Source organism: Passer domesticus, chromosome Z (genome assembly GCF_036417665.1).
Source record: "Passer domesticus isolate bPasDom1 chromosome Z, bPasDom1.hap1, whole genome shotgun sequence".
Classification (NCBI taxonomy): domain Eukaryota; kingdom Metazoa; phylum Chordata; class Aves; order Passeriformes; family Passeridae; genus Passer; species Passer domesticus.
In genome coordinates, this window is record NC_087512.1 from 8744788 (window position 1) to 8758115 (window position 13328).

Below are 13328 nucleotides of genomic sequence, written 5' to 3' on the forward strand. Positions count from 1 at the left end.
GCGGTAAATGTCACACACTGTGAATCTGGGATCTGGAACTCTTTTTTTCGCTCTCTTTCCTTCTTTGTCTTTTTCTTTCTTTATTTGATTCATCTCTCCCTCTTTAATTCCTCTCTTCCCCTTAATCTTACCCCTTTATCCAAAACTAACTGACTTGTGCTTGTATAGTAGGTCAGGGACTAAAATACTGATTTCCAAGCCCAGTGTGTAGGTAGTTAATAAGGATTTACTGATTGTTGGTGGACCCTCTGACTTTTGTTATTCCTTTTGATCACAAGCATTTACAAATCTTTGGTGCTTCCTTCCCCTTAAGGATGGGTCGTCACACTAGAGTGGCTACAAAGATGGCTTTCATCCCCCTTTGCTCTCATACTGTCACAGCCAGGGTGACCCTTTTAGATGGACCCAGAAATTCTCGCTGGCAGCTCCAGCTGGTCAGGGACCATGCAAGAGGCATTGCTAATATTCCTCCTTGTGTTCACTGGGGTCTGCGTGGACAAGCTAGCCATCCTTAGACACTCCCTGAGGAAAAGCTGACACAGATCGGAGAATGCAGGACATGGAGAAGGCACTGCTCAATGGGCAGGGGCAATTGCTGCCACACCTTTCCTCTAGAGTAAAAGCATTCTCATGGATGTAGCTGAAGAGATCCTGGCCAGGGAGCTTGTGAGAGAGAGTGCCATTACCACTTGGACACTGCCTGCCCTGCCTTTTCTGAGAGGATCTATTCCCTCGGTGAGCTCCACCCAGTCTCTGATGGATCACGGAGCCGGGATGATGACACTGGTGGATGATGCTATAGGCAATGAAAGGAAATCTCTTGATCAGTCACACCAAGTCATACTCATGGTGCACCTCAACTTCTCAGGTGCAAATGGAGACATCCTAGAGAAGAGCTGAACAAGCAGAGAAAAGTCCTGAAGTCCACATTGAAAATAGCTTTTTGACATGGGTACTGTGGGAGCCACTAGGAAAAGTGCCCTCCTAGACCTGTTGTTTGTCCACAGAGATGCTCTTGTAAGTGAAATGGTGATTTGTGCTGTCTTGGCCACAGTAATCAAGAAATGCTTGAGTAAAAAATCTTAGGTGTTATGGAAAAACCTGTCTGTGGAGCTACTCCCCAGAGTTGTGGGAGAATAAGCTCAAGGAACTAATTAATAGGGGCCCTTTAGCATGTAGTTTCAAGGCTATTGATGTCCACAAATGCTAGTCCTTGTTATCAGAAATGTTTCTAGAAGAGCACAAGTCTGATGAAGAAGGGCTGAGGGAGGTGGGGTCTGGAGGCTGCTGGGCCAGCAGGGAAAGAATCCCTCCACTCTACTCCCCTGGAGGGAAAACCCCCCAAGCCATAACCACCTGTTAGGGTGCGGAAAAAGGCTTCTCGCAGCATGCCTTGTTGTGACATGCAGATCCAATGTATCCCATTGGCCCTTCCCCCTGCTCCACCCCTGTGCCCTCATCCTATTGACCCTAGTGTTCTGTCCCGCCGCTCAAGATGCCTGCAGAACCAGCATGGCCCTGTCTGCCTGCACTGCCACCTTCCCATGAGCGTCCATTCCTGCTGGAGTCCTCTGCTGCATGGGAAAGCTGCTTGTGGAGGGATTGGCTGGAAGAGGGAGAGGGTGGTGGGGGCAGAAATGGAGGCTGCCTGGATCTGGCTTTGGAATAACCCTCCTCCTCACATGGTGTCTCCATCTATCTCCCTCCTTCCATGAAGTTCTGCTTTCCATCCCTTTCCATCCATACATCCACACTGTAAGGCAGCCCTTCTTTACAGAGAGCAGAGAACAATCTTCTTCCTCCAAAGTGGTGGCTGCAATCAAGGAATCACAGGATGGATTGTCAGAGAAAAGCACTCTCTCTAACAAGCTTTGGACCTGAACACTTCCCCCTCCAAGGCCTGTTGTCATCTCCTCATTCTTGCTCCATTTTCATGGCAAGGATTGCCTTGCAGGGCGTCCTGGATGGGAGTTGGGTACGCTGCGTCCTCCCCACAACTTGTCTCCAGGCAGAAGTCTTCTGCACAGCATCCCACAGGGTTTGGAAGAGATTTGCCAGGTTTACTCAGCATAAATATCCCTTCCATTTTTCCTGTTTATAGGGCACTTCTGGGGTTTTTCCTCTCCTCTCCTCTCCAGCTGCCAGCTGATTGGATTTGTCCAGATGCCCTGGCAATTCCTGGCAGAGAACAAGACTCTGGTCACGGAAGGTGGTGCTTTATAGAAGGTGGTTACAGGGCAAGAAATCCCAGCTTTGGGACACTGTGGCAGAGCTTTTCCCTTTCTGACATTTCTTTCTGACCCGTTGATCTCTCCCAGTGCTGTGACACGTGTGACATCACGGGGGACGTGTCACAATGGGGGCAGCTGAAAAAGGTGCCGGCAGGTCACGTTGGCCCTGCTTTGCCTTGGCAAGCGGTGAGTGCAGACGTGGCGGGGAGGCTGTGCTGGGAACAAGGGCTGGGGCAGAAATGCTGCACCTGGGGCTGGCTTCTCCCTCTGCATGCAGGGCCAGCCCCTCCTAGGAGAAGCTTGGGCAGGCCACAGGGCAGGAGCTGGAGCTGCTGGGGCAGTGCGACAGGCCTTGCTGCCTGCAGGCTGTCTGTGTGGGGCCCTGTCCTTCCTGCGCCCAGCTCCCTGAGGATCCTCCCCTCAGCAGCCAGTAGTTCTCTGCATCCCCGTCCCACTCACGGCCTTCTCTCCCTCCTCCTGCAGACCATGGATCCCATGGTATTCCTGTTGGCGGTGTTCAAAAGCCTCATCCAATACCCACAGCCTGTGGCTGATGGTTTGGATGCAGAAACACGTCTGCGCATGGAAGCGCGTGAAAAGCACCTGGAAAGGGAGAGGCTTCATCTGGAGCAGGAGATGGAAGAGCTTATGCAGGAGCAGGCGAAGCAGGCGCAGCTCTTGCAGAACTTTGCTGTTGCTGTGTTCCTGACCCTCGTCTTGGTCTTGTGGTTCACCGGGTGGAAAAGCAGCCAAAGGAGAGAGGAGGCTGAAGAAGGAAACGGTGGTGCCAATGAAGCGGAAGTGCGCAACGCTGGGGCAAATGAAGAAGGCAATATCCGAAATGAAGATGTCAATGCGGCTGCAATTGCAGAAATCAACGGTGGTGCAAATGAAGTCAGCGACGAAGATGATGATGCGGACGATCGCGTTGGACGAGTTGTAATGCAGCGCATCCAGTGGCCTGTACAGGACCTGCAGAGAGGCTGTGAATGGACAACTCGGCTCATGAATAATTATACAATTTGCTTTGGCCATATCCTCTCCAACAGCTTCTACCCATTCCTGCAACGAGCCATCGGGGTGGGCAGTGCCTTTGAAGGCTGGAGTCCCCGTGAGCAGGATGTCGTTTACACCGTGCTCATCCCCATGACTCCTCCCCGAGGCCACAGCTTCCACCTGGAGCTGGAGAGTCAAGAGCAGAGGCACGTGAAGAACTTCCGTGTCCGCGTGCAGCTGGAGTGCACCTGCACTCCAGGGAGGGAGCAGCAGGATGAGGACATGCTGTGCTTCCTGCACCACTCCGAGGAGGAGCTGAGGAGCAATCAGGATCCCAGCCTCCTGGACACCCTGTGCACCGGCTCCTACCTTGATGTGCAGAAAACTGCCCGCTGGTTCCACCAGCTGGTGAGAGCAGTCTGGCCAGCTCTGCCTCAGTCTCACAACTGGCATTTAAAGCTGCTGCCCTCCACACGCTGCTGCCAACTCAAGGTGACCAACAGCAAGGAAAGCTTCAGGATTGACATCTTCTTCGGGGTGCGGAGAGGTGACTCAGCCGTCTTTGCGTGCAGCCAGCCCAGAGAGGCCTACACAGCAAGCACAACCTGGCCCGAGTCTTATGCTGTAGTAGAGGCTGAGTTCTTCCAGCACTTTGCCAGGCAGGCACCCCCTGACAGCCTGCACCTGAAATGCCTCCAGTTTTTCACCCGTCTTCCGCTGGGCTTCAGCTTTTCCACCTACACCATGAAGACCATTGTTATGCATATGCTCCATATCTCACCCGTCTCAGCGTGGCGCAGGAGGAACCTCCTGGAACGAATGGTGCTTGTCATGTACAACCTGTACTTATGTCTGCGAGAAAAACGCCTCGACCACTTCATTGTGGGCAACGAAACCTTTCCCCAGGACATCAAGTTACCCACAGACGTTAAAATGGCTGAGCCATACAATCTCTTCCACCACCTGGAGCAGCAGCCGGATGCCCACACCCATGCGCTCTATGAGTATGACATTCTGGAAAATTGGTTCAAAAAAATCCTTCTGGCTGAGGATTGACCCAATGAAGGGGAGGAGTCATGGCTATGAGCCCAGAGCTCTGCTTGTGCTGCTCGCATCAGCCGCACTACAGGCAGAAGAAAGCCACCTTGCAGTCCTCCTTTGGTGCTTCAAGGAGAAGAGGATGCATGCCAAGTCTCTGGCGAAGGTCCCACAACACGTCCCGCCATGTCAGCAAGCGAAGGGCTACAGGAGAGTTTTTTCTACCTCCTTTTATAGCTTCATTTTCCAAGAAAAGGATGGCATTAGCCCCCGGCTTACGTGTGAACTCTGCCAGTGCTGAAAAAGCACATGAATAGAAGACATACGGTACATGCAGGGCCAAAAACACGAAAGCTGACCTGCAAAATGGAGCTGTTCCCGGCCTTTGAAAAGGGACAGAAATTAGAGCACGGAAGAAGTGGGAATGTGGGACCGAAATAAGAAAAAACAAAGTGGACAAAAACGACCAAAAGGAAAAACTAACACTGCTGGCCCGGGATCAGCCAATGGATGGAGCCTCTCCTTGTTCCATCTTCATTGGAAAAATGCTGTTGGAGCTGACCGGAAATTTGCCATATATAAGAATCTAGATGTTTATTTCATATATATATATATATATAGTGTAAAATTATTATATTCTATAATTTTTATAAGTTATATGTTCTAGTAAAGTATTATAATATAGATAATATCAAAGCTATGAAATATTTAGTTATTATGTCATGATAAAAAGTAAATTTGAAGAGTTGAGTATGTAATTACATTTAAATAGTAATAGTAACAGTAGAGTACATTTATGAATGGAAAAGCAGAAACTGCTTTGTTCTCTTTTCAATAAAATGCATTTTTTGAGAATCTGGAGTGTGCTAGACTTTATTGATCTCAGCCAGGCCTATAGTAGCGGTAAATGTCACACACTGTGAATCTGTGATCTGGAACTCTCTTTTTCGCTCTCTTTTTCGCTCTCTTTCCTTCTTTGTCTTTTTCTTTCTTTATTTAATTCATCTCTCCCTCTTTAATTCCTCTCTTCCCTTTAGTCTTACCCCTTTATCCAAAACTAACTGACTTGTGCTTGTATAGTAGGTCAGGGACTAAAATACTGATTTCCAAGCCCAGTGTGTAGGTAGTTAATAAAGTTGTACTGATTGTTGGTGGACCCTCTGACTTTTGTTATTCCTTTTGATCAGAAGCATTTACAAATCTTTGGTGCTTCCTTCCCCTTAAGGATGGGTCGTCACACTACAGTGGCTACAAAGATGGCTTTCATCCCCCTTTCCTCTCATACTGTCACAGCGTGGGTGACCCTTTTAGATGGACCCAGAAATTCTCGCTGGCAGCTCCAGCTGGTCAGGGACCATGCAAGAGGCATTGCTAATATTCCTCCTTGTGTTCACTGGGGTCTGCGTGGACAAGCTAGCCATCCTTAGACACTCCCTGAGGAAAAGCTGACACAGATCGGAGAATGCAGGACATGGAGAAGGCACTGCTCAATGGGCAGGGGCAATTGCTGCCACACCTTTCCTCTAGAGTAAAAGCATTCTCATGGATGTAGCTGAAAAGATCCTGGCCAGGGGGCTTGTGAGAGAGAGTGCCATTACCACTTGGACACTGCCTGCCCTGCCTTTTCTGAGAGGATCTAATCCCTCAGTGAGCTCCACCCAGTCTCTGATGGATCACGGAGCCAGGATGATGACACTGGTGGATGATGCTATATGCAATGAAAGGAAATGTCTTGATCAGTCACACCAAGTCATACTCATGGTGCACCTCAACTTCTCAGGTGCAAATGGAGACATCGTAGAGAAGAGCTGAACAAGCCCAGAAAAGTCCTGGAGTCCACATTGAAATAGCTTTTTGACATGGGTACTGTGGGAGCCACTAGGAAAAGTGCCCTCCTAGACCTGTTGTTTGTCCACAGAGATGCTCTTGTAAGTGAAATGGTGATTTGTGCTGTCTTGGCCACAGTAATCAAGAAATGCTTGAGTAAAAAATCTTAGGTGTTATGGAAAAACCTGTCTGTGGAGCTACTCCCCAGAGTTGTGGGAGAATAAGCTCAAGGAACTAATTAATAAGGGCCCTTTAGCATGTAGTTTCAAGGCTATTGATGTCCACAAATGCTAGTCCTTGTTATCAGAAATGTTTCTAGAAGAGCACAAGTCTGATGAAGAAGGGCTGAGGGAGGTGGGGTCTGGAGGCTGCTGGGCCAGCAGGGAAAGAATCCCTCCACTCTACTCCCCTGGAGGGAAAACCCCCCAAGCCATAACCACCTGTTAGGGTGCAGAAAAAGGCTTCTCGCAGCATGCCTTGTTGTGACATGCAGATCCAATGTATCCCATTGGCCCTTCCCCCTGCTCCACCCCTGTGCCCTCATCCTATTGACCCTAGTGTTCTGTCCCGCCGCTGAAGATGCCTGCAGAACCAGCATGGCCCTGTCTGCCTGCACTGCCACCTCCCCATGAGCGTCCATTCCTGCTGGAGTCCTCTGCTGCATGGGAAAGCTGCTTGTGGAGGGATTGGCTGGAAGAGGGAGAGGGTGGTGGGGGCAGAAATGGAGGCTGCCTGGATCTGGCTTTGGAATAACCCTCCTCCTCACATGGTGTCTCCATCTATCTCCCTCCTTCCATGAAGTTCTGCTTTCCATCCCTTTCCATCCATACATCCCCACTGTAAGGCAGCCCTTCTTTACAGAGAGCAGAGAACAATCTTCTTCCTCCAAAGTGGTGGCTGCAATCAAGGAATCACAGGATGGATTGTCAGAGAAAACCACTCTCTCTAACAAGCTTTGGACCTGAACACTTCCCCCTCCAAGGCCTGTTGTCATCTCCTCATTCTTGCTCCATTTTCATGGCAAGGATTGCCTTGCAGGGCGTCCTGGATGGGAGTTGGGTACGCTGCGTCCTCCCCACAACTTGTCTCCAGGCAGAAGTCTTCTGCACAGCATCCCACAGGGTTTGGAAGAGATTTGCCAGGTTTACTCAGCATAAATATCCCTTCCATTTTTCCTGTTTATAGGGCACTTCTGGGGTTTTTCCTCTCCTCTCCTCTCCTCTCCTCTCCTCTCCTCTCCTCTCCTCTCCTCTCCTCTCCTCTCCTCTCCTCTCCTCTCCTCTCCTCTCCTCTCCTCTCCTCTCCTCTCCTCTCCTCTCCTCTCCTCTCCTCTCCTCTCCTCTCCTCTCCTCTCCTCTCCTCTCCTCTCCTCTCCTCTCCTCTCCTCTCCTCTCCAGCTGCCAGCTGATTGGATTTGTCCAGATGCCCTGGCAATTCCTGGCAGAGAACAAGACTCTGGTCACGGAAGGTGGTGCTTTATAGAAGGTGGTTACAGGGCAAGAAATCCCAGCTTTGGGACACTGTGGCAGAGCTTTTCCCTTTCTGACATTTCTTTCTGACCCGTTGATCTCTCCCAGTGCTGTGACACGTGTGACATCACGGGGGACGTGTCACAATGGGGGCAGCTGAAAAAGGTGCCGGCAGGTCACGTTGGGCCTGCTTTGCCTTGGCAAGCGGTGAGTGCAGACGTGGCGGGGAGGCTGTGCTGGGAACAAGGGCTGGGGCAGAAATGCTGCACCTGGGGCTGGCTTCTCCCTCTGCATGCAGGGCCAGCCCCTCCTAGGAGAAGCTTGGGCAGGCCACAGGGCAGGAGCTGGAGCTGCTGGGGCAGTGGGACAGGCCTTGCTGCCTGCAGGCTGTCTGTGTGGGGCCCTGTCCTTCCTGCGCCCAGCTCCCTGAGGATCCTCCCCTCAGCAGCCAGTAGTTCTCTGCATCCCCGTCCCACTCACGGCCTTCTCTCCCTCCTCCTGCAGACCATGGATCCCATGGTATTCCTGTTGGTGGTGTTCAAAAGCCTCATCCAATACCCACAGCCTGTGGCTGATGGTTTGGATGCAGAAACACGTCTGCGCATGGAAGCGCGTGAAAAGCACCTGGAAAGGGAGAGGCTTCATCTGGAGCAGGAGATGGAACAGCTTATGCAGGAGCAGGCGAAGCAGGCGCAGCTCTTGCAGAACTTTGCTGTTGCTGTGTTCCTGACCCTCGTCTTGGTCTTGTGGTTCACCGGGTGGAAAAGCAGCCAAAGGAGAGAGGAGGCTGAAGAAGGAAACGGTGGTGCCAATGAAGCGGAAGTGTGCAACGCTGGGGCAAATGAAGAAGGCAATATCCGAAATGAAGATGTCAATGCAGCTGCAATTGCAGAAATCAACGGTGGTGCAAATGAAGTCAGTGAGGAAGATGATGATGCGGACGATCGGGTTGGACGAGTTGTAATGCAGCGCATCCAGTGGCCTGTACAGGACCTGCAGAGAGGCTGTGAATGGATAACTCGGCTCATGAATAATTATACAATTTGCTTTGGCCATGTCCTCTCCAACAGCTTCTACCCAGTCCTGCAACGAGCCATCGGGGTGGGCAGTGCCTTTGAAGGCTGGAGTCCCCGTGAGCAGGATGTCGTTTACACCGTGCTCATCCCCATGACTCCTCCCCGAGGCCACAGCTTCCACCTGGAGCTGGAGAGTCAAGAGCAGAGGCACGTGAAGAACTTCCGTGTCCGCGTGCAGCTGGAGTGCACCTGCACTCCAGGGAGGCAGCAGCAGGATGAGGACATGCTGTGCTTCCTGCACCACTCCGAGGAGGAGCTGAAGAGCAATCAGGATCCCAGCCTCCTGGACACCCTGTGCACCGGCTCCTACCTTGATGTGCAGAAAACTGCCCGCTGGTTCCACCAGCTGGTGAGAGCAGTCTGGCCAGCTCTGCCTCAGTCTCACAACTGGCATTTAAAGCTGCTGCCCTCCACACGCTGCTGCCAACTCAAGGTGACCAACAGCAAGGAAAGCTTCAGGATTGACATCTTCTTCGGGGTGCGGAGAGGTGACTCAGCCGTCTTTGCGTGCAGCCAGCCCAGAGAGGCCTACACAGCAAGCACAACCTGGCCCGAGTCTTATGCTGTAGTAGAGGCTGAATTCTTCCAGCACTTTGCCAGGCAGGCACCCCCTGACAGCCTGCACCTGAAATGCCTCCAGTTTTTCACCCGTCTTCCGCTGGGCTTCAGCTTTTCCACCTACACCATGAAGACCATTGTTATGCATATGCTCCATATCTCACCCGTCTCAGCGTGGCGCAGGAGGAACCTCCTGGAACGAATGGTGCTTGTCATGTACAACCTGTACTTATGTCTGCGAGAAAAACGCCTCGACCACTTCATTGTGGGCAACGAAACCTTTCCCCAGGACATCAAGTTACCCACAGACGTTAAAATGGCTGAGCCATACAATCTCTTCCACCACCTGGAGCAGCAGCCGGATGCCCACACCCATGCGCTCTATGAGTATGACATTCTGGAAAATTGGTTCAAAAAAATCCTTCTGGCTGAGGATTGACCCAATGAAGGGGAGGAGTCATGGCTATGAGCCCAGAGCTCTGCTTGTGCTGCTCGCATCAGCCGCACTACAGGCAGAAGAAAGCCACCTTGCAGTCCTCCTTTGGTGCTTCAAGGAGAAGAGGATGCATGCCAAGTCTCTGGCGAAGGTCCCACAACACGTCCCACCATGTCAGCAAGCGAAGGGCTACAGGAGAGTTTTTTCTACCTCCTTTTATAGCTTCATTTTCCAAGAAAAGGATGGCATTAGCCCCCGGCTTACGTGTGAACTCTGCCAGTGCTGAAAAAGCACATGAATAGAAGACATACGGTACATGCAGGGCCAAAAACACGAAAGCTGACCTGCAAAATGGAGCTGTTCCCGGCCTTTGAAAAGGGACAGAATTTAGAGCACGGAAGAAGTGGGAATGTGGGACCGAAATAAGAAAAAACAAAGTGGACAAAAACGACCAAAAGGAAAAACTAACACTGCTGGCCCGGGATCAGCCAATGGATGGAGCCTCTCCTTGTTCCATCTTCATTGGAAAAATGCTGTTGGAGCTGACCCGAAATTTGCCATATATAAGAATCTAGATGTTTATTTCATATATATATATATATATAGTGTAAAATTATTATATTCTATAATTTTTATAAGTTATATGTTCTAGTAAAGTATTATAATATAGATAATATCAAAGCTATGAAATATTTAGTTATTATGTCATGATAAAAAGTAAATTTGAAGAGTTGAGTATGTAATTACATTTAAATAGTAATAGTAACAGTAGAGTACATTTATGAATGGAAAAGCAGAAACTGCTTTGTTCTCTTTTCAATAAAATGCATTTTTTGAGAATCTGGAGTGTGCTAGACTTTATTGATCTCAGCCAGGCCTATAGTAGCGGTAAATGTCACACACTGTGAATCTGGGATCTGGAACTCTTTTTTTCGCTCTCTTTCCTTCTTTGTCTTTTTCTTTCTTTATTTAATTCATCTCTCCCTCTTTAATTCCTCTCTTCCCTTTAATCTTACCCCTTAATCCAAAACTAACTGACTTGTGCTTGTATAGTAGGTCAGGGACTAAAATACTGATTTCCAAGCCCAGTGTGTAGGTAGTTAATAAAGTTTTACTGATTGTTGGTGGACCCTCTGACTTTTGTTATTCCTTTTGATCACAAACATTTACAAATCTTTGGTGCTTCCTTCCCCTTAAGGATGGGTCGTCACACTACAGTGGCTACAAAGATGGCTTTCATCCCCCTTTCCTCTCATACTGTCACAGCCAGGGTGACCCTTTTAGATGGACCCAGAAATTCTGGCTGGCAGCTCCAGCTGGTCAGGGACCATGCAAGAGGCATTGCTAATATTCCTCCTTGTGTTCACTGGGGTCTGCGTGGACAAGCTAGCCATCCTTAGACACTCCCTGAGGAAAAGCTGACACAGATCTGAGAATGCAGGACATGGAGAAGGCACTGCTCAATGGGCAGGGGCAATTGCTGCCACACCTTTCCTCTAGAGTAAAAGCATTCTCATGGAGTCAAAGCTGATGTAGCTGAAAAGATCCTGGCCAGGGGGCTTGTGAGAGAGAGTGCCATTACCACTTGGACACTGCCTGCCCTGCCTTTTCTGAGAGGATCTATTCCCTCAGTGAGCTCCACCCAGTCTCTGATGGATCATGGAGCCACGATGATGACACTGGTGGATGATGCTATAGGCAACGAAAGGAAATCTCTTGATCAGTCACACCAAATCATACTCATGGTGCACCTCAACTTCTCAGGTGCAAATGGAGACATCCTAGAGAAGAGCTGAACAAGCAGAGAAAAGTCCTGAAGTCCACATTGAAAATAGCTTTTTGACATGGGTACTGTGGGAGCCACTAGGAAAAGTGCCCTCCTAGACCTGTTGTTTGTCCACAGAGTGAAATGGTGATTTGTGCTGTCTTGGCCACAGTAATCAAGAAATGCTTGAGTAAAAAATCTTAGGTGTTATGGAAAAAACTGTCTGTGGAGCTACTCCCCAGAGTTGTGGGAGAATAAGCTCAAGGAACTAATTAATAAGGGCCCTTTAGCATGTAGTTTCAAGGCTATTGATGTCCACAAATGCTAGTCCTTGTTATCAGAAATGTTTCTAGAAGAGCACAAGTCTGATGAAGAAGGGCTGAGGGAGGTGGGGTCTGGAGGCTACTGGGCCAGCAGGGAGAGAATCCACTGTACTCCCCTGGATGGAACATTTCTTTTTGACCCATTTATCTCTCCCAGTCTGTGGCTGAGCAGGGTATGCCTGGAGCAGGGTAGATGTATAAACCCCTGGCTATCTGAAAACTCACTCATGGGGAAAGGTGATTTTGGAGGAAATACAGCTCTAGATGTTTGGGTTCCTGACTTTGCTGCTTCACAGCTGCCTTGCACTCGCTGGGTACCACAGCACACACCAGGGCTGTACCACCACAGCAAAGGACCATCCAGGGCTCAGAAGCAAATCCTGCTTTGGCCATGAAAGCCTGCCACATATTCCTGCAGCCTACCTATGTGGCTGCAGTAACAAGTAGCTACAAATGTGTGACTTTTTTTCACCAGAGGCAGCTACCTCAAAACTCAGCATCTAATTTGCACTTGTCATTTGGGATATCTCTTGTTTGTTGAACACCTTTGATGCAAGTTCACCCTGTCTGTCGAACACCCTTGCGTGAAGAAGAAGTTATTTTCCTCATTCCCTGGAGGTATCTCTTCCTCTTCACTGGCTGTGAAAGGAGCAGACAGCAGTTACAGGGTAAATCAGAACCATGGCATTAACACAGCAAAAAATTGGTGGGATGAGCCCTACCCTGTGTGTCAGGTGGGAGGTCACCCCTGTATCATGCTGCCTGCCCTTTCTCTCTGCCTATAAAAAGAACATTTTGATGGCTCTGGTACACTCAGATCTCAGGTGTTACACTAGGTGCATGGGAGTGACAGAGGAAGAGGAGATAAAAACAAGATTTTCAATAACCTTTCTAGGGTAGAAGGTTAAAAAAAATTGTGGCAAATCTCAGAGTTCCCCACATCTGCTGGGATGACCTCTCCTGACACCAGGATGGCTGCAGATGACTTGCACCCACCCCTCAGCCACTATGGTGTGCAAGATACTATTGCACTGTCACCCACTGAGGCTTGTTTCATGGCAGTGACATAAAAAATCTGTTTTAAACATTGAAGATAAATGCGCTGCCAGTCCAGAGGAGCCACCATGCATGTTCTGTGTCCTGTGCAGGGGAAATTTGGGTGCCCAGCTCTGCACACAGAGCTCAGGCTGCCTGCACAACAGGCATCTGAAGTACAAGAGCTAGTACTCACAGCCATGACCTTCTCCCCAGTCAGGTCTGCTGGAGATCTCTTGCTTTATTAATGAGAGCAGAGATTCCCTGAGAACAATTAAAAGAATTGCTGTAGGCACAAACAGTGTATGTGCAGACCTACAGTGGTCCTTCAGGTCCTGTGCAGAAACTAGGCAGACTGATCAAGCCAGAGCCCAAGGAACACTTTTTCACTCAATTAAAGTAGTTTAAAATGAAATCATGGGTCCTCAAATATACCTACCATAGTTCATCCCTCAAATGCATGTATTAGATACATTCAGATGGGCTGTCTAAGTTGATAACAGACTTGGGGAATGACCTCAGGTTGAACTGCAGGGAAAAGAAATTGTTTCCTCATTAATATCTCTGCAAAATA

General features: G+C 49.4%; 2 protein-coding genes across 2 annotated transcripts; both read left to right on the forward strand.

Annotated features, from left to right (window-relative positions):
• The first annotated feature begins 2717 nt into the window (after positions 1-2717).
• LOC135290206 (inositol 1,4,5-trisphosphate receptor-interacting protein-like 1) lies at positions 2718-4283 on the forward strand. The gene has a single exon (XM_064404089.1). It carries the CDS (start codon positions 2718-2720, stop codon positions 4281-4283), a length of 1566 nt encoding a protein of 521 aa, XP_064260159.1.
• Positions 4284-7724: 3441 nt separating this feature from the next.
• LOC135290393 (inositol 1,4,5-trisphosphate receptor-interacting protein-like 1) lies at positions 7725-10471 on the forward strand. Its single transcript, XM_064404299.1, has 2 exons — positions 7725-7768; positions 8066-10471. Exon 2 carries the CDS (start codon positions 8069-8071, stop codon positions 9632-9634), a length of 1566 nt encoding a protein of 521 aa, XP_064260369.1. The 5' UTR covers positions 7725-7768; positions 8066-8068; the 3' UTR covers positions 9635-10471.
• The last annotated feature ends 2857 nt before the right edge of the window (positions 10472-13328 follow it).